Source organism: Nematostella vectensis, chromosome 1 (assembly GCF_932526225.1).
Source record: "Nematostella vectensis chromosome 1, jaNemVect1.1, whole genome shotgun sequence".
NCBI classification, from domain to species: Eukaryota; Metazoa; Cnidaria; class Anthozoa; order Actiniaria; family Edwardsiidae; genus Nematostella; species Nematostella vectensis.
In genome coordinates, this window is record NC_064034.1 from 8,660,639 (window position 1) to 8,685,179 (window position 24,541).

General features: G+C 41.1%; 2 protein-coding genes across 2 annotated transcripts; one reads left to right on the top strand and one right to left on the bottom strand.

Moving 5' to 3' along the window:
- Nucleotides 1–206: 206 nt before the first annotated feature.
- On the bottom strand, nt 207–24,517 carry LOC5520452. Its single transcript, XM_032365326.2, has 17 exons — nt 24,159–24,517; nt 23,092–23,198; nt 21,120–21,204; nt 20,996–21,049; nt 20,812–20,921; nt 19,764–19,820; nt 19,295–19,347; nt 18,955–19,037; nt 6,549–6,580; nt 5,904–6,034; nt 4,585–4,667; nt 4,068–4,127; nt 3,756–3,840; nt 3,223–3,281; nt 2,765–2,829; nt 2,134–2,170; nt 207–1,405 (listed from the first exon to the last, which is right to left on the bottom strand). The coding sequence occupies exons 1-17, from the start codon at nt 24,411–24,413 to the stop codon at nt 1,304–1,306; spliced, it is 1,458 nt and encodes a 485-aa protein (XP_032221217.2). The 5' UTR covers nt 24,414–24,517; the 3' UTR covers nt 207–1,303.
- On the top strand, nt 8,510–11,723 carry LOC5520380 (rhodopsin, GQ-coupled). The gene has a single exon (XM_032365328.2). The coding sequence runs from the start codon at nt 9,582–9,584 to the stop codon at nt 10,644–10,646; it is 1,065 nt and encodes a 354-aa protein (XP_032221219.2). The 5' UTR covers nt 8,510–9,581; the 3' UTR covers nt 10,647–11,723.
- Nucleotides 24,518–24,541: the final 24 nt, after the last annotated feature.

Genomic DNA, 24,541 nt, shown 5'->3' on the forward strand with positions numbered 1-24,541 from the left:
TTAAAATTATTACATTTCGCGTTAAACATGTATTACATTTTGCGTTGAAAATTATTAAATTTCGCGTTAAGATTACATTTTGCGTTAGTTATTACATTTTGCGTCGTAACAATATGTCCAAACAAGTGAATAAATTTCTAGTAAAAATATGTTAAAAAGGGAATTGCTCGAGCCGCATAATAATTAAATAAAGTACGAATAAAGTCTTTACGGAAAAGGCGGTATATTTATGCTTAATGTTTATTTAACCTATCCAATAGTGATGCCATGTGATTGATATTTGCTTGAATAAGAGATACCGGTACCTCAAAGGCACCAAATCCACCATAAGATTATGAATGATATTTATTGATTCAAAATTATTTTCAAAATATCAATATAACAATAATAGCTCTTAAAAGAGAAGACTTAAGTAAAGGGTATTAGTGATGAACGGAACACGTGAAATAGCAAAAAAAAAGCAACCAAAATAAGAATCCTGATAGTGCGTCAAGAAGACCTATCCCACGTTTCTTTGCGAGCCTAGTTTCCATAATGGCGGGAACTAAAAAAAAATCATTATCGGGATACTTCCCACCATTAAAACAAATGAGAGATAAATGCCAGCGGCAAGGTTAATATAAACAATGTACATTGCGGGTTAATTGAGACTCAAAAACCAAAATATCCGACACCAAAGTGGTGCTCATTGTTACGCTTTGGCGTATTCATTAAGTCTCATTGTCGAATCTGTCGAAGAATCAATTTGAAAGAATAGCCAGATTAATTTAAAGTTTTATCACTGCCACGCTGCAGACACTGTTCTTTGTCTGAGAAGCATTGCGATGCAAAGTGGATTTTTTTCACAACCCCATTAACCATCAATCCTACTGACTGAAAGTCCCCCCCCCCTTCTAAAGCGTCTTTAGAATATAAATAAAATTTAATGTGTAAATCCCTAATAAGAAGGCCTAATAAAAAATTATATTCACTAAACCTCCACTACTATATTACTTGAGCATCTTAATAGCATACAAGACAACGTACGGGTGAAGACAGTATAGATATCCATATATGAACCCCATTCACCAATATGAGTCAGGGACAGTAAAAAAAGCATACATAAAGTTATGTCCCCAGATAGGCATCGGTCATAGGCATATTAGCAGGTGTTACGGCGGTGCTCCATGTATGATATGCGATGTGTTCCCGCCCAGAAATGGCCAAGTCACTGCTGACCGGGGACACCATCAGCATGTACAAATGTACCTTTCATGCCATTCCTTACGCTCAAATTGTAGAGAAGATTGTGAGTGCCGTGACGTCATGACGCGTCGCCAAGTGTGTCGGGTTTTGCTCCGTGATGGAACATAGTTTTTCGTATGGAATTGATCAGTTTGTATGGATCTACGTTCACGTTCGGCGTCTGAAGAATAAAACAAAAACAAAAATCAATCTCTTTCAATGTATTGCTATGTATTGAATGCCCCTTCTCTTCGTCTGCGCAACAAATTCTCCAGACCTTATTCTGCTCCCAAGTACTCCTCCCTTTCCCCATTGCTGGGTAACGTTTCACTAAGGTTTTCTTTTGGAACCAAATCAAATGCACTTTTATTTTGAAGACTTGAGCCTGACAACAATGTTGTTAATTATTTTTTATTTAGCATTGCTAATCAAATGCAACATTTCCCGTAGAAATGGGGGAGGTGTTTGTTGTCCAATACACCGACAAATTTTATGCTTGGCATTCTCTAAAACATTCGAGGCCACTGGGCGCGTATTAGTGAGGTAAAACAATGTAAGAGAACAATGCCATTCATACATTTGTCAGAGTAATGAACTAGTAAGGTGGGTTTGACCAATACACCGACAAATTTTTCAAGAATGTAGGTGATCAGTCGTCGCCCACGGAAGATCGTCAAAGGCCATTGAAAGGACGTAAGCGCAAGCGCAATTTCACGTAATTTCCCGATTCTCACTGGAACGCAAGCGTAATAGAACGAAACTGCTTGATTTTCTTGCGCTTGCGCTTGTGTTTGACCGATTCTCACTTGAGTTGCGCTTCCGTTTGCGCTTACGCTTGCGCTTGCGTCCTAATAAGAACCAACCTTAAAGATCTTCCTGATTTTTAACGGCTCATGTTTTGCTACTTACTCCAAACAGCTCAATGGAACTTATATCAGCACGCGTTCTAGAATAAAAGACAACTACAAGTTACGAGATATGACGTAAAACGCACATTTGCTAGTCCGCTTAGCAGCCGCTCTTGGGGTCAGCGTTTCAGACTGATGGGAGGGAAACGTTGTGTGACAGCCTGCTAAGCAGCCTCTCTTAGAGTCTGTCATGTAACGTTTCAGTGTGGGGGAAAAAAAACGTTGCATGACAGTATGCTAAGCAGCAGTTCTTAGTGTCAGTCACGCAATGTTTGTGATTGTGAAGACAATGCAATAGGGGGACTGACTTCGTTATCTCAACTATTCATACTGTAAAGTGGAAATTCCCATGCAAAGTGATAGAAAATATTTAAATTTTGACACAAAATGTTCAAGTGTGCGAAACAACAACAATACAAAAATTTACACATTAATATGATAAAAAAATCTACTTTCCAGCCTAGGACACTGGAACCAAGAACTGTGCTCTTTTTTGCGAATAACTTGATGATGAGCATAGTCTCTCTTTCTTTAGTCGCGAACAAATCACATTTTGTTTGGTAGAGACCTTTGGTGAATCGGTGCCCCGCGCGTGGATGATAAATAGCTCACACAATCGTAGTAACACTTACGAGGTGACCGCTCCTCTGAATACAAGCCGCATAATCATCGGTAAGTCCCCGCTCTGTGGTGCAACCTACAATAGAAAATTGATTATAAGGATAACATCTTGAGAATAAAGATAATATGAAAAGTCACCTTATGTTACAAAAATTTCACAATTTTTTCACTTAAACCCTGCTTAAACATAATTGGTCAATCAAAAAATGTCGATTTTCATGAAAGGAATGCTGAATCTCAGGGCTAACTTCGCTATCGTATATCTAACACAATATTGACCACCATTAAACGGACCTCCCAATGACACATACTTTCAAAAAATCCTAAAATCAAATTCAAAGTCAAAACTTTCAAAGCCTCTAAATAAGCGACACTTATCTCGGCCAAAAGGACTGTCTTACCGCTATTCTCTATAACACAACACGCTACTAATCTATTTAAATAAAACGTGACTTATTTAATTTCCTACCAGTTTTGGGAAGACCATGCCGGCGCTGTACGCGTACAATCCCATGTCGTCTATATAGGCTGAAAAAGGAACAACGGTCTTAGAAACCCGGGTCAGGCCTGGGTCGGGACAAAACCAATACATACAATACAATACATACACAATACATTTAAGTAAATTCAAATCTTCTACATTTATTGGAAGAAATGCCGCAGGATTTACGTAAATTCAAATATTACATTTATTGAAACAAATGCAGCAAGATTTACGTAAATTCAAATCTTCTACATTTATTGGAACAAATGCCGCAAGATTTACGTAAATTCAAATCTTCTACATTTATTGGAACAAATGCCGCAAGATTTACGTAAATTCAAATCTTCTACATTTATTGGAACAAATGCAGCAAGATTTACGTAAATTCAAATCTTCTACATTTATTGTAATAAATTCAGCAAGATTTACGTAAATTCAAATCTTCTACATTTATTGGTTTGGGACAAACCAAATACGGTCCAATATGATTTCACCTCGAAGAACTCATCAAAACTCACCTCTCATTGCGAAAAACAGCAGTCTGAAGATGTCTTCACATACAGAGCTACTTATAAACACCAACTCGTGGGAAGCCTGTGGTGTCTAAAATAAAAAGCATACCACATCATTTTACACTTTCTGACGTCGGCATGACCCTTGTTTAGCCGCATACGATTTTGTTGTGGGGTAGAGGACGGGGTAAGGCTAAGTCATTACTTGTATTTGCTAGGGGGAGTGGGCAGACACATATTTCTCCAATATGTCCTAAGGCTGACTTAGTGGAGGCCCTTCATGGTCACCTGTCTCTTGGCGTTCACCTGAGAACTTACAAGATATGCCATCACGGTTGCCTTTCCAAGACTGGCGGTTAGACCCAACGCGCTATGCACCTGAAAACAGACAAGTCACTTGGAGAATAGCTCCACAAAAAAAAGCAAGTATTGTGAGGGCATTAAGCCCCCTACAAACAGTGAGGCGTTGGCCCAGCAATGTTGGCGCTGTTTGAACACTATTTTGGGAGGCTCACGTTGGCGAGTTTGATTGACGTAAAACCTTTGGCCAACACTTCGCCATAAATAGCGCAGCTTTTTTAAGTGAAAGTGCAAAATGTTGCAGTATTATATCTAATATTGATTGAAAAAACCAAGCGGATAATTTATAAGTTAAGGGTTAAGTTTAGAAAGTTTAAAAGTTTGAGAGACAAAGTTTTAAGAGTTCTTTCTATTGTCGGTATTGATATTTCTGAAGGCATGAGAATTTGTGGGTCCATAAAGGGTAAACACTACCACACTTGTTTTGAAGAGCGGAGTTTAATCAAGGCCTATAGGGAGTTAGATTACTACGTACCTTGACCAAGTCAGTAAAATAGTTTTCTCCTTCTCGATCCTTAGAGTATTGGAGAGAGGCAGCATGGAGTCTCGCCCATTTTGCTAACAATAAAAAAACACGTCAGGTCGCTCCCGAGTCTACCAAATACTAAGGGATTCCTAAATAGTGTATTTCACGCATTGCAATACAACGGAATGTGACACGTGACGATAGCGTGACATGTTAAAGAAAGTGGGTACTGTAACGTGACTATTACATTCATTGGCATTTCATTCATCTTGGATACGTCCAGAATATATCATACATCAACGCTAGTAAAGCGCTTCTGATTGGTTTCAGTAAAGCACCCACGCACGTTTGAAGCAATTGCGCGCGCTGTTTACTAAAATCACTTTTGTTGTTGTATAAAACAAATATAGATCTCATTCTTTTGAGAGCCTGTCACATGCTGTGCGTTCATCTTGGATGGACAAACGTACCCAAAAGTGATCTATTTGTTTTAATTAAAATTACTGTGGGTTGCTTCTGTGCACCAGTTTGAGTGTTGTCCAGACTAAATGTTGACACGGAGGTGTGTGTAACACGTCCACTACTTCTACATTTGGGGTGCGTGCACGGGCTATTATGTTATTATGATTCTAGTGTGAATCAAGCTCTAGTGATACGCACCATAGTACTGTCAAGGTGAGAATTATACCTCCACTACATGTGCACGTGCGCTTCAGTTGTTTTGGTTCTAGTGTATATCAGGCTCTAGTGATACACACCATAGTACTGTCAAGGTGGGAATTATACCTTCACTACATGTGCACGTGCGCTTCAGTTATTTTGGTTCTAGTGTATATCAGGCTCTAGTGATACACACCATAGTACTGTCAAGGTGGGAATTATACCTTCACTACATGTGCACGTGCGCTTCAGTTATTTTGGTTCTAGTGTATATCAGGCTCTAGTGATACGCAGCATAGTACTGTCAAGGTGGGAATTATATCTCCACTACATGTGCACGTGCGCTTCAGTTATTTTGGTTCTAGTGTATATCAGGCTCTAGTGATACGCAGCATAGTACTGTCGAAATGGGGGTTATACGTCCACTTCGTGCGCACATGCGCTTATGTTGTTGTAGTGTGAATCAGGCATAAGTGATACGCACCATAGTACTGTCGAAATGGGGGTTATACGTCCACTACGTGCGCACATGCGCTTATGTTGTTGTAGTGTGAATCAGGCATTAGTGATGCGCACCATAGTACTGTCAAAGTGGGGGTTATACGTCCACTATGTGTGCACGTGCGCTTATGTTGTTGTAGTGTGAATCAGGCATAAGTGATACGCACCATAGTACTGTCCAGACGCGAGGTTCACATGGAGGTGAGGATGCACCTGACTGGCACTTGCTTTAGGGAGCACATCCCAGTAGATATGCGGGTTGGCGTATGAAATATCCACAATGTGCGCTTTAGCGAACCTGAGAAAATTAAAGAATGTCGATCAACCACTCCTTAGTTATTGTTTATCATTGTAAATGTAACAGTTTATTTGCAAGGAAACTCCAGAATAGCAATCTACGAATTAAGTCTGGCATGTTATTGACGATATTTGATGAAAAATATGTTGATTACTCCCTTGAATTAGCCGAAATGGTAGACATGGATGCTTTGTGTTGCTCCGCATTGAGCGGGAGCATAAAATGGCGGCGTGATTGGCCTTCTTTAAATGCAGCACAATTAGCATTGGAACGAAATTAAAAAATGTTGATCAACCATTCTTCTTATTGTTAACATTTTGAAATACAACGTTTAATTGCAAGAATGATGGTTAATTGACGACATTTGATTAAAAATAATATCTCAGTTACTTGCGTGGGTCGATGGAAACCTGTGTAGGACTAAAGGACAACGTTCTTGGAAGCGGGTGAATTTCGTTTACAAAATATGCAAATCTGATATGAAGGAACCAAAGAAAGTTGATAAAATATTTACCATTTTTGCGCAACATCCATCAGATCAAGAAACTGAAACAAAACAAAATCATGTATGTAAAAAGGTTACTGTAAATCATAGATAAATGTTAGTAGGGAAGGGTTGTTAGGTGGGAATGATAAAATGGATTTGGCTGTTCTAATTTGGACTTGGCTGACTGTGGCGGGGCAGTGGAAAAAGCAAGCCATTAAAAAAATAGCGAAGAAGCATGGATATACCTCAAGCCTTGTCTCGTAAATTTCCTATCCAATTTTATAAACTATATTTCTATATATGTACGTTAATTAAACCAATAGTGGACGTCTCGGTAGATCCATCAATTTGATGATTTTAATCTATTATAAGCTCGTTTGATTGACTCTATTTCATACATTTCATATTGCCTTTATGCAACATTGCTTTATTGCAATTTATGAAGTTACAACAAAAGCCTTCTGGTTACCTAACCTTAATATACATTTAATACAACACGCGGGGCAACACGGTCAACGGTAGTAATATGGGGCGTTTGAGCAGTGATACGTTGATGGTCTATAGTAATTCATGTCCAAGTTCATTATTTTTCAGTATTTTTCCATCTTATTTTTTGTTCGAGGTGTTTTGGCTACCAAAGCTGTTCTTCCTAAGGCCATATTACGTGCTTAGTGAGTATTTCGTGACGTCAGACTGTCTATCCGGCTTCTAGCAGGATACCGAGACTCGTTCTCCTATCATCAAGTACGTAGATACGTGATACAACTCTAATCATTTACCGGCTAGGGGTGGTGAAACATGCTCTACAGTAGATGTTTACCATTTTGGGAAGCGATCAGAAAGGTCAACTCAACAAGTATGAATATCGAGTCTCCTGTATTTATAGCTCCAAAAAAGCAATTTCGGCTTTCGAACTTAAAAAGTGGAGTAATATGATAGAGACGGCAGGTTTACGACGAGAAATATATATTGGTCACCGGCTTCATGGTGCTTTCATAATGGCCGAAAGAGGAAGGGCAGAAATGAGAATATTGTATGTTTTTATCTATCGCAAAGCCAACAACTTTTTGAAACATGGCTAAATAAAAGGCCTCTTCTATCGGTCCCAAATTTAAACGAAGATCTAAATTCAAACCCTAGTGAGCAAAATTTAATATAACGACTTCCTTATCAAAACTCTCAGCGTGAAATTGATTTGTGCTAACAGCAACAAAAGTGGAATATATGGTTTGCTGAGGAAATTGTAATGGTTTCTAATCAATCAAACCATCCTCTAAACCATTTTCCTCATCCTTCGTTCTATCTTAAACCGTCAATGAGGATGAAGTGGCAAATATAGTTTATTGAAATATTGTTTTTTTTTCTTAGGAAATATATTTAAGGCGAACTGGTTCGAGTCCCTCGGAGTGAAGAAAAAGATGCAAAACGGGTGCTTAATTTACCGTGTTTGCCACGATGCCACGAAAATTGATTTAATTGTTAAAAATGTTTACTTTACGATTATGTTATACAAGTTTCGGCAGAAAAGTTTTGATTAATAACATTAATATTGGCAAAAAGGTGTTGCAGATATTAGCAAGCTAACCATTTTATGAATAAAATAACAGATTTCCTATTTTTTTCTTTTGTAGTAATAAAAAGAGCGGCCAATGAACTCATTACTTTTTATATTCTGAATCACAGAGGTGATTTAGATAGGAGCTTTTAGGGCTTTCAACCGCAGATATAATCTTTAAACGGGTGCCGTGCGAACATAAAATCCCCACAAGACTAATATACCGTCATCTTCCCCTCTTTCTTGCCTAAGGCAACGGCTTTTCGGATTTAGATATAATGAACGAAGACGGGAACATGGGAAAAACAAGATACTGTAAATCAGTCATATGTGCTCCTCATAAATAAGACCGTATACGATGAAAGAACAAAGCAGAAATCAGGTTGTTACAAAAACGGCAATTCATAAAATAATGTTTCAATCGAAAGTCACTCATCTCTATTTTAGGAAGCACTCATCTCTATTTTAAGAAGCAACCAGCATTAAAAAAAAAAAAATGAAAGACAAAAGATATTTTTTCACTAATTTAACCTGCGTGTTGTTACAAATTGTTACATTGTAACCATATCTTAAGACCTCCTTGTTTTTCATTTAGAAACCCTTTAATGAAAACAAGGTACCAATTTAAAGCAATGGTTGTTGTGTTGCGCTTAGCCGTGGGCTAATTGATCATCTAGAGTTAGCATATGATCTCACTTATTACACATGCCCTATAAAGCCTCTAAGAGAGCAAAGCTGAAGGGAAAACCTCGGGTCCACACTAATGACAGTCTCCAAGGATAAAGGTAATCGACTTCCCTAAGAGCTACTCTCAAACTGTCGTTATTAGGAAAGGCCGTAAAGAGCGTGCGTGTAGCACGTCCAGAAACCCGTTGAGCTAATCCAATAACGGCAGTGTTGGCATTACGCAGAGCATAAACAAACAAATCACAATTAGATATTGAAAAAGGTAAACGTACATAAACGTGGGAAGTTTTTGACTGTGCTCTGCGGTCGTCAGAGAAACCGAGGGACATGGATGTCTTCCGCGCTCGATTTGTCCTCTTAATTCGCGGATAATTAGCGCTGCCTGGCGGCGCGAATAACGTGATTTTAATAAAGGAACCACTTTTCAGGATCTAATAAGGTGAAAAAATAACATAACGCCTTAAAGAGATGATAACCTCCACTCAGGAATAACGCGTAGGCTAATAAGGCTGCGATGGATCGCTCAACGGCGCGTCATCCACAAAGCGGTTTTCCTGTCTTGCTGAACTCGTTGACATTTGAGCGCAAAAATAATACTCGTCAACGCAAGCCGTAATGATGAGTCAATCAAGCTTGATTGTTGGGATATGGACTCGCAAATTTTTGCTGCCTTTCAAAGAGTTCTCTCGTTTGCATCGAACTATTAATCAATGTTGTCAATCAGTGCGTGGAACAGTTAATCACGACACGCGCACCAGGGTGGTTTACGAGGCTTTTGATTGGCAGTTTATTTGGGTTCGAGATAGCGAGACAATTACATGAAAGCACCACCACGGTATATAAGGCTGACCTTAGCACTCCGCTATCGATATTACACTACAACAGCCTCTAGTGGAGCGGAGAGAGTCAGCCGCATCATGACGAGCGTGAACATTTCCAATTTCACAAACTCAACCTTCCCACCTGGACCACAGTTTGATTACGGACCGGCTTTTCTCGGGAGCGGGATCGCTCTGGCGATCATATCCCCAGTGACCATAGTATTGAACAGCTTACTGTTGTTAACAATATTCCGGGACCCTTTCAAGACATTCCATTCACCTTCGGCTGTGTTTCTAGTCGGTTTAGCGCTTACGGATCTGCTAACAGGGCTCGTATTGGAGCCCCTTGCGTTAACTTGCTATTTCTTCGGCTACTACAAGCATCCTCACTGGCAGTCAATGTGCCCAGAGATTTGGCAGAAGATTGGCATACTCTCCATCGCCGTGAACAATTCCTCGTTTCTAATCGTGTTAGCGTTCACCGTGGTACAGTACTTGGCGGTGTCTTGGCCTCTCAAGTCGCGCGTGATCACTATACAGCGCAGCGTATTCTGTATAGTGCTCATCTGGGCTTACACAGTGCTGTTTGCGATGCTTAGGGAGATTGGAGTGCGCAAGGAGCTGGTAGAGTTGCTAGACTTGTTCTTGCATTCAACCACCGTGCTTGTTATGATGGTTGTCTTCTACATGCTTCTCCATCGCGCCTTTAGCCGGAAATGCAAGCGAGGGTACATACTTCGTGCCGAGAGCAGTATGCAGCACGACGCAAATACCGAGGGTGCGCGCAGACAGAGTAAGCACCTGGATACGGAGAGACGCTTTGTGCGGATCAACCTCCTCTTGGTGCTTCTTCTTTTATTCTGCGCAGTGCCTAACACTATTGTATGGTACATATATCTATTCAACGAGAACCTCAGAAATCATCCTAAACTGTTCCTAGTTCGAATTATCGTCGACAACGCCCTGTGGCTCAAGTTCATGCTAGACCCGGTAGTCTATGCTTGGAGACTGCCGAAATATCGTAAAGCCTTGAAAAGCTCGATGAGTATGATGCGAAAGTGATTCGAGGGTGACCCATTGGTTTGCGAGTCAGCCCTCGAAGGGGATAAACCACCGGTCACGCCAATGCGACGGGCGACGACATCACTGAGATAGAAATCCTGAGAAAGCATTTTCAGCACGATCTCTTCACAGCGCTGTTCAAACGATTATCGCCAGATAAAGAACAGGACGTGTGCTTCGCACGTAAACCCACAAAATCGATAACATTAAACGGACACTGGAGTCCCTCAGAGGTTTCCACAGAAGGTCACGGAAAGAAAGAACGCGGATTATACGCACATCCAGTGACTTTTTCATAATCCGCATTAGGGTTAAACTTTTCTTATCTCAAGTTCTTTCCTGCTTAACGTAGCTTTTACCTTTATAGATGCTTTCTATAAATTGCGGCACAGTAATTGATAAATATATCATTACTAGAGTAACAGCGTAAAGTAGAGGTAATATTTTAAACGCATCAGCATAGACTACAAAACTCACAGTACTCTCGCAATGTGGAGGCAAAATTGTGCTGATAATTTTTTCGCAGACTTCCCATGGAGAGCTAAAGGAGGACATTAAAAATTTGGCGAATGGGTTCAAGCAGAGTAATATGCTAGATGTCAGGGGATTACTGTATAGTGATTGAAGTTATTAGGAGCTAATGTTATCGCGCCGATTAGTACCCTTTTAGTCACAAGAAAAAAAACCCTATTCATTTAGTCTTTTTAAAAGACTTCTTCTCCGTCAAAGCTATTGTATACCCTCGTTGTTATCACAGTTGGCGGTTTTGGGGCTCGTTGCTTCACAAAAGCAGAGAAAAATATGTAATGTTAATATGAATGAATTCCAGAAATCACTCAGACGTGAGTAATACATTGATATTTTTTAATGGTTCTGTTACAAAAATGGGGAACACTTTAAATTTAATTATTAAATGAGTTTTAATCCGAATTGCATAAACTGTGTTATTTATCAGAGATTCTAGGGAGATTTAAAGGTGAGAAAGTGATGTACAAAATGGGGGCAAAATAAATAGCACAGACCACAAACATGTCATAATAAGAATAAACACGGCCCCTGCGGCTGAAGAGAGCAGCATATATTAGCATGCCTTTCAGTCCACACACAGAGCCCTAAATGCCATATAATATGTCACTAGTGATATCCATGGCAGAATGTTTGACGGAAATTCAATTTATAAGACACCACTTGAAACATATGTAATTGGGCTAGAGTTACTCGTGTGTTGCTAGACAAAGGTGATTTGCTCTGAGGACCGTAAGTTTGTGGATCGAAAATTATTGATTGTAAAAACTGAGATTTATTTTCTCCGAACGGCCGTACGTGTTGACCATGTAAAATATACAAAACGCCAAAGTATCAATAAAGAAAACATTTTCAACAATGAAAGATAAAATCGTTGTTGCTAAGCTGTCGCTAAGAAAAGGATTTGGGTTAAAAATAAAAAGCAACAACAGAAACTATGAAATAAATGGTTTCTTGCTAGAATAAGAAAAATAAAACATAGATAAACTGATAGGTTTTTTCAGGTTGCTTTAAAAATATGTTTGTTTTTTTTTTCAAACATTTTACAAAAACTAGGTAAGGAAGAAAATGTTTAATCTTTTTAACTAAAATATTCCAAATATCTCGTGTTTTTTTATTTTCTCTAATAAATGGAAAGATGTATAAGCATGAATTTTGAATGCCAAAAATATATCTGAAATCTATTCATTTTACTCCACAGCAGGCTAAAAGCCAGCCAGGGGGGCTGAAAATAGTCAAAACAAGAAAAGCGAAAAGACAAGTGATACAAAAGAGTACGAAAAAATAAAAAACACCCGATAAACAAGGGTGTCTTTTCCACAGAATCTCTTTTATCCTATAAGAATCATTTTTCATAGCAACGTTTCAAGCCTGGCAATTCCTTGACGTTTAAGAACATTCCAAGAACATATATCCCGTCTTATTAAAAAAAAACTGGATATGTCCATAGTTAACTATGATAAGATTTACTAAAAACAACACACTGGATATGACAATAAACGACACATTTTTAGAGAAGAACCATTTAGTGTAAATCCAGTTACCAAGCAGCGGAAACTAAGGCTCAACACTAACCTCAAATACATACATACATACATTGTTTGGGGTAAGGAAAAATAATAACAAGACAACTTTCTAGCCTGAGATAGCTATAAAAACAAAAACAGTCCAGGATGAAAATTAGACTTCTAGACTAAGGGTGTATTCTATCAACAATAAAAACATTGGCTATAAAAAGCCGCACTTAGGGAAATCAATAAGAGGCGTAAACAAATAGAATTATAAGTCAACAGATATCTGCCAGGGCAAGTAAAACCAATGTCTTGAGCTAAAGCCGTTAGACAGTTTCCCCATCCGTTTCCATGGCAGCCTGTATATAATACAAAAACGTATATTATGTACAAGACTTGAGAATGACAAGTCACCGGGTAAAGACGCTGGCATCCCACGCTACCTCGGTCGACCACGAGGAGTCACCGGGTAAAGACGCTGGCATCCCACGCTACGCTCGGTCGACCACGAGGAGTCACCGGGTAAAGAAGCTGGCATCCCGCGCTACGCTCGGTCGACCACGAGAAGTCACCAGGTAAAGACGCTGGCATCCCGCGCTACGCTCGGTCGAACACGAGGTGTCACCGGGTAAAGACGCTGGCATCGCGCGCTACGCTCGGTCGACCACGAGGAGTCACCGGGTAAAGACGCTGGCATCGCGCGCTACGCTCGGTCGACCACGAGGAGCCACCGGGTAAAGACGCTGGCATCCCGCGCTAGGAGTCACCGGGTAAAGACGCTGGCATCGCGCGCTACGCTCGGTCGACCACGAGGAGTCACCGGGTAAAGACGCTGGCATCCCGCGCTACGCTCGGTCGGCCACGAGGAGTCACCGGGTAAAGACGCTGGCATCGCGCGCTACGCTCGGTCAAACACGAGGTGTCACCGGGTAAAGACGCTGGCATCGCGCGCTACGCTCGGTCGACCACGAGGAGTCACCGGGTAAAGACGCTGGCATCGCGCGCTACGCTCGGTCGACCACGAAGAGTCACCGGGTAAAGACGCTGGCATCCCGCGCTAGGAATCACCGGGTAAAGACGCTGGCATCGCGCGCTACGCTCGGTCGACCACGAGGAGTCACCGGGTAAAGACGCTGGCATCCCGCGCTACGCTCGGTCGGCCACGAGGAGTCACCGGGTAAAGACGCTGGCATCGCGCGCTACGCTCGGTCGACCAAGGGGAGTTACCGGGTAAAGACGATGGCATCGTGCGCTACGCTCGGTCGACCACGAGAAGTCACCGAGTAAAGACGCTGGCATCCCGCGCTACGAGTCACCGGGTAAAGACGCTGGCATCGCGCGCTACGCTCAGTCGACCACGAGGAGTCACAGGGTAAAGACGCTGGCATCCCGCGCTACGCCCGGTCGGCCACGAGGAGTCACCGGGTAAAGACGCTGGCATCGCGCGCTACGCTCGGTCGACCACGAGGAGTCACCGGGTAACGACGCTGGCATCCCGCGCTAGGAGTCACCGGGTAAAGACGCTGGCATCGCGCGCTACGCTCGGTCGACCACGAGGAGTCACCGGGTAAAGACGCTGGCATCCCGCGCTACGCTCGGTCGGCCACGAGGAGTCACCGGGTAAAGACGCTGGCATCGCGCGCTACGCTCGGTCGAACACGAGGTGTCACCGGGTAAAGAAACTGGCATCGCGCGCTACGCTCGGTCGACCACGAGGAGTCACCGGGTAAAGACGCTGGCATCGCGCGCTACGCTCGGCCGACCACGAGGAGTCACCGGGTAAAGACGCTGGCATCGCGCGCTACGCTCGGTCGACCACGAGGAGTCACCGGGTAAAGACGCTGGCATCCCGCGCTAGGAGTCACCGGGTAAAGACGCTGGCATCGCGCGCTACGCTCGGTCGACCACGAGGAGTCACCGGGTAAAGACGCTGGCATCCCGCGCTACGCTCGGTCGGCCACGAGGAGTCACCGGGTAAAGACGCTGGACAGGAACACCTCTTATATGTACTTAAAAGAAATCATGTTCAAAATAGCTGTTCACTTTACCAAGATTTGGAACACAGAATCTCTTTTGTTTAGTTTTACTGAAAAGTGAGACTTATTTAACTTTCAGGGTCTGACTATAAAAATAATATGCACAATTTTAGGCTAGTAAAATTTAAAGGGTATTCCATAAGGGAGGAAAAGAATGTTAGTTTTATCCATAACGACTAGACTACAGTTAGCAAGAAAAGGTATTCAAAAAACTAATATCACTTTTGCTCGCCAAAGCGGGCCATATAAGCTTAAAAGGGGGAAAATCCTCATAAAATAATTCCAGCTTAGACAATCGTTTTGCGTTCCGATTAATTGCTTTCTGATAAGATCTTATACTTACACTTTTTACTCATTAATGGACCGCTTAGACAACAAGGTCTAAGCGGCGCGAGATCCGTCTATTTGGCCCTTATAATTATATGGGAAAGGGGAAGGCGACCACGAAGCTTTAAATTGCGATAAATAAGCCATACCCCAAAAAGACAGCAAAGTGAAATGATAATAAATTCGCATGCGAAGTCGAAAATGCTTGGTTCGATTGTAAAATATTTTCATGGGAAAGTTGCAGCCTAATATCAAGAGAATTCTAATGAACGATTAATGTATGTTAATCGCCGCTTTGCTTACAAACAAAGTTTTTTTGAAGGTCACAGTCGAAATGGACACGAGTTTTCATGTTGCTACGATAAGTCTTAATTTTTAACCTATGCCAAAAAGTCGCATAAAGAGATTTTCAGTAAGATTAATAAATACTTTTTTTACGTTACGAAATAGCAAAACACCCGCGATAGGCATCAAAGTCAACCCGGAAACGCTCAGCGCCAAACGTATAACACACGCTTCAATTTTGTCTGGTTGGTAAAATCAAAATTTTACACAGCTTAACAAAATAATACATATTTTTGAGATTTATGAAGGTTTCCACCTCCCCCAAACCCAGCAAGCGCTAGCATGCTACAAGAGTCTAGAAAACATTAAGACCTTTAGGGTATCGTAGTTCTTTTACGTACATTTTGAGAAGATGTCTATCTCCCAGATTGAGAGTAATCCTGTGGCAAGCTATTAATACAAAGCTTAAAAGGCTTGGGCCTTAAAATGAGGATAACTTAAACGGTCAGACGAATAATGCGCGTGATATACGTGAAAAAAAAAAAAACGCTAAAGCTGTCAATGACTATCTTCGTTAGATATTTTCTGAGTTAAGCATAAAGAGGCGTTAATCGTGAGATAAGATCACGGAAATCCAGACGTCGCAGCCGTCCGTGTCGAGGAACAGAGTGAACGGAGGTCGACAAGATAATGCGGCTAGTATTCGCCTCCCTGTTAATATAGTGTTACAATCTACCCACAAAACTTCTAGCAAATGTAATCGGGATTAATGTCACATTAATAATGAATAAGAAGTTGAAAATGCGGATATATATATATTTAACTTACGTGGGATGAGAAAACAGCAAATAAAAATAAATAAATTACTATGTAATAAAAAACACTTTGCTGATATATTAGTCCATCACCTAAGAGCACAAAAATGTGTCCGAGTACTCATTTTACGAGAACAAGCGGGCTTAGGCACAATTAAAAGCTTGTTTATTCAGGTTTTCAAAAATATCTTGGCGGCCATGTGGAATGGTAGCTTTTATGTAGAAAATCGAATTTGAAGTGACCTTAGTCATGTCGCACCCGCCGCCATTTGCAGAATGCTTTCGAAACAGCCAGTTAAAGAAAAGTGAATAATAACACCTTATTTCGCTTGAATTGTCGATATTTTTCATAAATGGTAGGAAAAATAATTTCACATCATACTCTCATAGTTTTACAAAGAGTTTCAGTTGAGTAGGTTTTTATGTTCGGTAGGCTTGAAGGGATATGAGGAAGAGGCTTGTAGGGATACTAGGGAGGGGCTTGTAGGGATACGAGGGAGAAGCTTGTAAGGATACGAGGGAGGGGCTTGTAGGGATACGAGGGAGAGGTCAGAAGGGATACGAGGGAGAGGCTTGTAGGGATACGAGGGAGAGGCTTGTAGGGATACGAGGGAGAGGCTTGTAGAGATACGAGGGAGAGGCTTGTAGGTGTACAAGGGAGGGGCTTGTAGGGATACGAGGGAGAGGCTTGTAGGGATACGAGGGAGGGGATTGTAGGGATACGAGGGAGAGGCTTGTAGGGATACGAGGAAGAGGCTTGTAGTGATACGAGGAAGAGGCTTGTAGGGATACGAGGAAGAGGCTTGTAGGTGTACAAGGGAGGGGCTTGTAGGGATACGAGGGAAAGGCTTGTAGGGATTCGAGGGAGAGGCTTGTAGGGATACGAGGGAAAGGCTTGTCGGGATACGAGGGAAAGGCTTGTTGGGATTCGAGGGAGAGGCTTGTAGGGATTCGAGGGAGAGGCTTGTAGGTGTACAAGGGAGGGGCTTGTAGGGATTTGAGGGAGAGGCTTGTAGGGATACGAGGGAAAGGCTTGTTGGGATACGAGGGAAAGGCTTGTTGGGATTCGAGGGAGAGGCTTGTAGGGATTCGAGGGAGAGGCTTGTAGGGATACGAGGGAGAGGCTTGTAGGGATACGAGGGAGAGGCTTGTAGGGATACAAGGGGGGGCTTGTTGGGATACAAGGGAGAGGCTTGTAGGGATGCAAGGGGGGGCTTGTAGGAATACGAGGAAGAGGCTTGTAGTGATACGAGGGAGAGGCTTGTAGGGATACGAGGAAGAGGCTTGTAGGGATACGAGGGAGAGGCTTGTAGGGATACGAGGGAGAAGCTTGTAGGGATACGAGGAAGAGGCTTGTAGGGATAGGAGGGAGAGGCTTGTAGGGATACAAGGAAGAGGCTTGCAGGGATACGAGGAAGAGGCTTGTAGTGATACGAGGAAGAGGGTTGTAGGGATACAAGGGAGAGGCTTGTAGGGATACGAGGAAGAGGCTTGTAGTGATATGAGGAAGAGGCTTGTAGTAATACGAGGAAGAGGCTTGTAGTGATACGAGGAAGAGGCTTGTAGGGATACGAGGAAGAGGCTTGAAGGGATACAAGGGGGGGCTTGTAGGGATACGAGAAAGAGGCTTGTAGGGATACGAGGGAGAGGCTTGTAGGGATATGAGGGAGAGGCTTGTAGGGATACGAGGGAGAGGCTTGTAGGAATACGAGGGAGAGGCTTGTAGGGATACGAGGAAGAGGCTTGTAGGGATATGAGGGAGAGGCTTGTAGGGATATGAGGGAGAGGCTTGTAGGGATACGAGGGACGGGCTTGTAGGGATACGAGGGAGAGGCTTGTAGGGATACGAGGGAGAGGCTTGTAGGGATACGAGGGACGGGCTTGTAGGGATACGAGGGAGAGGCTTGTAGGGATACGAGGGAGAGGCTTGAAGGGATACGAGGAAGAGGCTTGTAGGGATATGAGGGAGAGGCTTGAAGGGATACGAGGAAGAGGCACAACCACGCCCCAACCTGATCATTTGTTTACACTATTGGGGGGGGGGGGGACATGCTCCCAGTGCCCCACCCCCATGCCCCACAATACACAATGAAACACAGCTATAGCTATAATCTCAGGGGCAGATACACAAGGGTTCTCCTCCCCTAGCCTGAACAGAACTTAGTAGGCGTAGTTTCAGTTTTAGGTGCGTAATGGGATGGAGCAGTCTTCCAGAAGAAATCAGGAGGATTAGCAACCTTGGTCAATTGAAGAAACGGTTATGCTCTGGTTCTGTCCCTTCTTCATTTTAGTACATACAGTAATATCTATAGTTATTTATACCTATATATTATTATAAAAGTCTAAAAATATATCTGTCTATTTTATAGATGTATGTTATGTAACACAGATTCCATACAAACTAATTTAAATTGATTGGACTTCCCGTGTCTAAATAAAGCATGTGTGTATGTACTGTATGTATGTTAACATGCACAGTCATGGCCACAAATAAAGTGGTACTATTTCATTAATAGAACTTTGAAGTTTACAAACCTACAGTATCAATTTGAGCCATATGCATTCCTCGACTATTGTACACCTGGTCATTTTAATATATCGAAGTGAAATTACCAATGGTCAAGTCAAATTATCAAGTCATTTTATCAACAAGTCCATTTATCAAGTCATTTTATCAACAAGTCCATTTATCAATATTATTATTGTTATTGCACACAATAACATTGCCTATAAAAATTATGAGGATTGCCTACAAAAAAAATTACGAGGATACTAAGCACACTAAAACTTAGTGAATATCAAAGCCTACCTCTTCCTCTGTGAACTTCAGCGGATCATGATGTCGAAGAAGAATCAATCCATGAAATCGCTCAATCTTGAATGTGTTAGCCACTGAAAAAAAAAGTTAAAACAAATCTTAAATATAAGAAGAAATTTGATTATCATTTTAGTGCCATAATTAAAGAAAATGTTAAACTATGATTGATAGTGATTGTACAGTAACATTAAAACTTTATAGGTGGAAACCTACTGTACCCCACTATTTAAAATGATGGAATTTCTAAAATAAGCACTAAAAAGTGCTACATTGGAGAACAACACCTGTTAGTGATCACTCAGTTCCCGTGACGGACAGTGATTGTTGTTACCTGAGACAGCATACTTGGACTCAACTCTACCAAATGGGTCCTGAGCTGTCATTCTACAGGAACACAATATACCATTGATTATAAAGTAGTGGCTGTTGGGGAAATGTGGGTGCCACCAAGGTAAGTTGTAATTTTAGTGTAAGTTTTATCAAGAACATGTAAAGAGCTTTGCTTTTATTTAGCAAAAATTTTTGCAAACAACAAGCCTGAATAATATATGCATGTGCACAAGACAAACACTGACACAAGACAAATCTGGCTGGGATTTTTTTTTTAAGGAATATTTTACAAAATACCTTTACTACCTAAAGGACACCAAATTGGTATTTGTAGAAAAAATTCAAAGAGAATGAAAAGTTTATTAAAAAAAATTATTTTGGTGATGAATACAACTTATGTTATCTCGACCAAAACTTTTTACCCGATCTTTTAGACTATACTATACATTCACATGGTCAGCTTCACTTACTTTTTGTAATTGCAGAAATCACAATCTGCACTGGACTCATTCACCATTTTGTCAACTCTAAATAAATGGGAAGGAAATTATGAGAAACATTTTAAGTAGAGCTGGCAAGTTGTGTAGCTGGCCTAAAAGCGATGTTTAGGATGGACAGACTACCTCAGTAGGAGATTTGGAGGAATGCATCATCATCCATACACAACAGCTCTGTTAATTACTTTGGCCCACACACTTGTTTATCACTAAATTAATATACAACCATACAGAGATGTGAGGAGCTCTCATAAGACAAAAAGGAAAGGCCCTTGACAAGTGGTGGATAGCATGGATCAATTTTACTACTTTACTAACAGTACAGTACAGCCTGGAAGAAACTTAACAGCGTTGCGTGCGTTTTTTTAATGTAGTTTTAGTTTATGGATGCACGTACATTAAAAAGAACAACCAAACCCAAATACAAATCACCGACTGAAATCAGTCTTTTATGTCAGGGAACAATAGTTTTGCATTTTAGATGCTTGGTTCACTGGGTTTGCCATGCAAACTTCCCAATGACAAATAATTTTATAACATTGATTTTTCACACTTTTCCAAGCTTTGCCATATTTTTCCTTAATTCAGCATCGCATAGTTTAGCAACCGCTTTCCTGGCTTCATACTTATTTTAACCAACATGGAACCCCTGAAATTTTTCCATATCCTTGTGGGATTCCTGTTTTCTAATCATAATTTTATATTTCGCTTTTGCAAAGATTGAGTCGATCTACTGTACTGTGTTTCTTGACATTGTTATAAACTAGCCTGTTCAACGCTCATTTTGACAGCTGACAGTTGGGATATAAGAAGACCTCTGATTGGCTATTGGTTACACTTGAGTAACGAGTGATGCATTTTGTATGTCTATGGGGGGGGGGGGGGAGTTTCCAGAACCCCTTTGCTCAGTCACAATCTATGTGTAAGAAAGAACTTAATTGCATTGAAAAGTATACAAAAAAAATTGTCTCAAGTTTTACCTGTGCTGAGGGATAAAATATGTATATATTTATTAACTTACGCAATCTTGACCTCAGGACCCCCACCCCCACCAGCACCCGGTCTCTTGGCTCGCAATGGATTAAATACTGTGCTCTCTTGTGTATAGAGATTCTGGACTGACGTCACTTGCTAAAAGAGCAAATGTTCATGCTCATAAGACAATTCAAAGAAGGAAAGTTACTGTAAGTAGAAACAAAGAGTACCTGATGCATTGTCTCCTCCAAAAGGTCTTTGTTATTATTAAACCATTTCAAAACCTAAAAAAAATCAAAATAGTTATCTAAACACTGTAGGAAAAATAGTTGTAACTGTAAAGGATTATCTTACCTTTTTAGAAAATTCATTGCCTATCTTCACTTCACTTGTTCTTGTTTTTAATGAATAAATGGTTTTAAAAATATCATATAAATCTCTGAAACAGAAAAAAAAAACATTAAAATTTCAGCTAATCATTTAAAGCCCTGGTTGTTGGCCTGTAAATAAATACTACTTATTAAATAAGAGTGAGGTTTTTACCAGAAAATCTCAGACCTCAGTCTTTTGTACGGACCTCGGTCTGAGATTTCCTGGTAATGACTGAACAGAAGAGGTTAATAAGTTATTCATTTTATGGCATTTATCTTAGTAGACAAAAAGCGAATAACAACTAAAAAATGAAATGGGAAAAACTTTTGATTGCACGCACAACTTTTGGTGAAAGTGTTATAACGACAAACACGAAACTGTTCTCAACTTTTTCCTTTTTTTTATTAACTGCAAGGAAATTTATCTTCTGTTGTAGACACACTGGAACAAGGGAGCACAGCAAAATGTATTCCTATTTATCGCGCAATATATGTGTTTGTTTTGTAAGGAGAGATATCAGTCGTGCTGTTGGCGGTGAAGGCCTCGGATTATGAAGTGGATTATGTTTGTCGACAGGGTCTTTGTTCGTATATTGCCCGAATCCTTTTCGAGGATAGAGAGTTATCTTGGGGCTGATGATACAAACAAAGACCTGTTGACAAACATCCAACAGCGCAATTGATGACTCCCACAAAACAAACACACATGAGGTGTTGTATAACAAAGTGGTTTACTTTTGTAATAATGTCAAACGCACGTTAACTAGAAACACATTCTGCCGTGCTCCCTTGACTGGAACTGGAAGGGCGGAAAGTAACTGAGTAACTGCCCAGCTAGAGGAGCTGTTATCGGATGGGGCTGGTCTGGGACTGATCGGCTCAAAATATTGGACATCTGTCGCTGGTGTCTTTCGCCGATTTATAAGACTAAAGCCTCTGGAGATTCTTAAGCCCGCTCCACTGAGCCACAAATGTTTCTGAGGTGTGGCCATCTAGGAATCTTCCAATGCTTGTTTTTTTTTTTTACACTGTGGTTAGACACTATAGACCCTTCTCTGCAGACGGGCTTGAGTGGCAGCTTCCTTAAGAACTTCCCGATTTCATTCTTTCCAAGAGGGGATTTCATATACTATATATGTGGATTTTCACGGTGCTGCTGTCATACAGCAAGGAAAAACAGAGACTCCCCTAGATTCATTTCTTTAGGCCTGTGTGACTTGAATATCTCGTAGAAATGAACTGGACATCTTTCGGTGCATGTGGCAAATACTATTGGTGAGTAAGAGTGCTGGTGGACATTTTCTGATGCACCAGTATGTGTTCTTGTACCCTGTTTTTTCATCCACACATATGATAATTAAAATGGTAAAAGGCATTCAAATCACTTGACGCCTTTGGAATTGTGTTTCTGCTTTTCTGCCTTTGTATAAATTGTCCCGGTTCCTCCTGGCTGTGAGGCATCTCCTCTTCGTTTAAAACATTTCACTGTTGTTGTTATTGTTGCTTCCACTTTCGCCGGAAAATTCTTCCTCTGGGTAGTAGAACTTGCTTTCGCTTTCTTCGTCGCTATTCATCATTTCTTAACTGTTGTAAATACAAAACCGAGCTTCCAATAATTAAAAAACACTGTGAAAAGATGTTGTGTTCTATGTTTTTGTAGTCGCTTGCACTGACAGTATCCAGTCTGGAAGAAAGAGCCCATGGGCATTACAAGGAAATCTCGTCTGCTCAGCGTACAGAGCATGCGTACTGTCAATGCCATATGATAACATGTGATATAGTATACTATATTTCTCTATATAACATATGTTATGGGTCACTGAGCAATGCGTGGAGAGTCCAAAGTTGAATTTAGTGGATAAATTTTTAATCAAATGCAACATTTTCTTGGTGTTTACGCCAAGGTATCAGGACACAAAACAGTGTACGCAGCCATGAGGCTAAACTGCTCTTACCTGCAATTACTTTCCTCAGCTTTGCCCCACTTTTCTGCTATCAAGGCTATGTTGTCGATTCTTAAGGATTTGGTAGGCATTTTCAGACATTGATTTGAAAACCATACCTAAGAACAAGACATTCAGAATAAAATAGTATAATAGTGAATAATGTCGAAAAAATGCACAAAAAAAGAAGAAAAATGCGAATGAAATCATATTCTGATGCTAGAATTTATCTTGCATTCTCAAATGAACCAATTTATAATCGTAACTCATGAAGCTGAATTTTCACATTTAAAAAAGGGTTTTCCTTGTCCATTGGCTGTGCATATGGCTGGGGACTTTTTACCAAATCTCACTCACACGCAGATGTTTACATTCCTTGTAATTCAGCCCCCTTCATTGTGATACAAAATATCCTGCCAACGTTGCCTTGACGCAGCATACAGTACTGTAAATGATCTAATGATCACCAAGGGCGCTTATTCAATTTCGACAGCCCGAGGGGGGCGTTCAATAGATAGGAGGCGTTAATTAGAGAGGGGAGTTCTTTACAAACGATGATAATAAGTGCAGTGGAGTTCTAGTCGCAGTCAAGATTACTAAGCCTGCGTAGCAAGCATTTCTTGACATTAAGCAAGTCTCACCCAGTAGAAGCCAACCTACTATGCTGTTTGTTTTTAAGCTGGGAGGGAAGGTAGGGGGGGCTTAAATAGAGGGGGGCAATTATTAGAGCTTAGGGGGGGGGGCATTCATTAGATAAGAGGCGTTCTTAAGATAGGGGGCATTTATTGGATCATTTCAATAATGTAAGCCACAGTAAAAACAGGATATGCATCCATCTCTACCATTTGCACTTGCTACCAAATGGCGTGGGGGTTGTGGTCTTAGGTTCCAGGGGAGTTCGGAGGAGTTTTGCTATAGCTGTTATTCTACATATAAGACTAGTCAACTAAAGATTTGGACCACTTATTAAACGCTAAAATATTAAAGCGCGGGAAATGGACATCAACGGAAAGAAAAGAGAGTCATTAAAAGTGTTTACGGAAGCCTCTATTTGAACCCGTCTCATGGCGGCGACTTACCTGGGAAAAACCTAATTTGTTATCGAACGCTTTCATGTGAATGGCCCTCTCGCTTGTAGTCTGTTTTGCAATTCGCTGTTCGCTGGATTCAGAGAAGCGATGTACAGCGTCTGTCCCGCCAAAGTCAGGTTTGGATCTCGAATATCCGCGCGGAGAACTCAAAAACCAAACAAACAGCACAACCAATGCGACAACGAATAAAACAACACGGCGCGGTTTTAAACCCATAGCGTCGAGATTGTTCTTCATATCCATGAACACAATAACATTATATACTGTTGGATAAAATAAGAAAAGCCGGCTAAAATGTCTTGTTGGGACTTTTTAATGTTTTGTGGCTATGACACATCACCAGTCAGCGGCTAACGCTAGTTTTACCATGC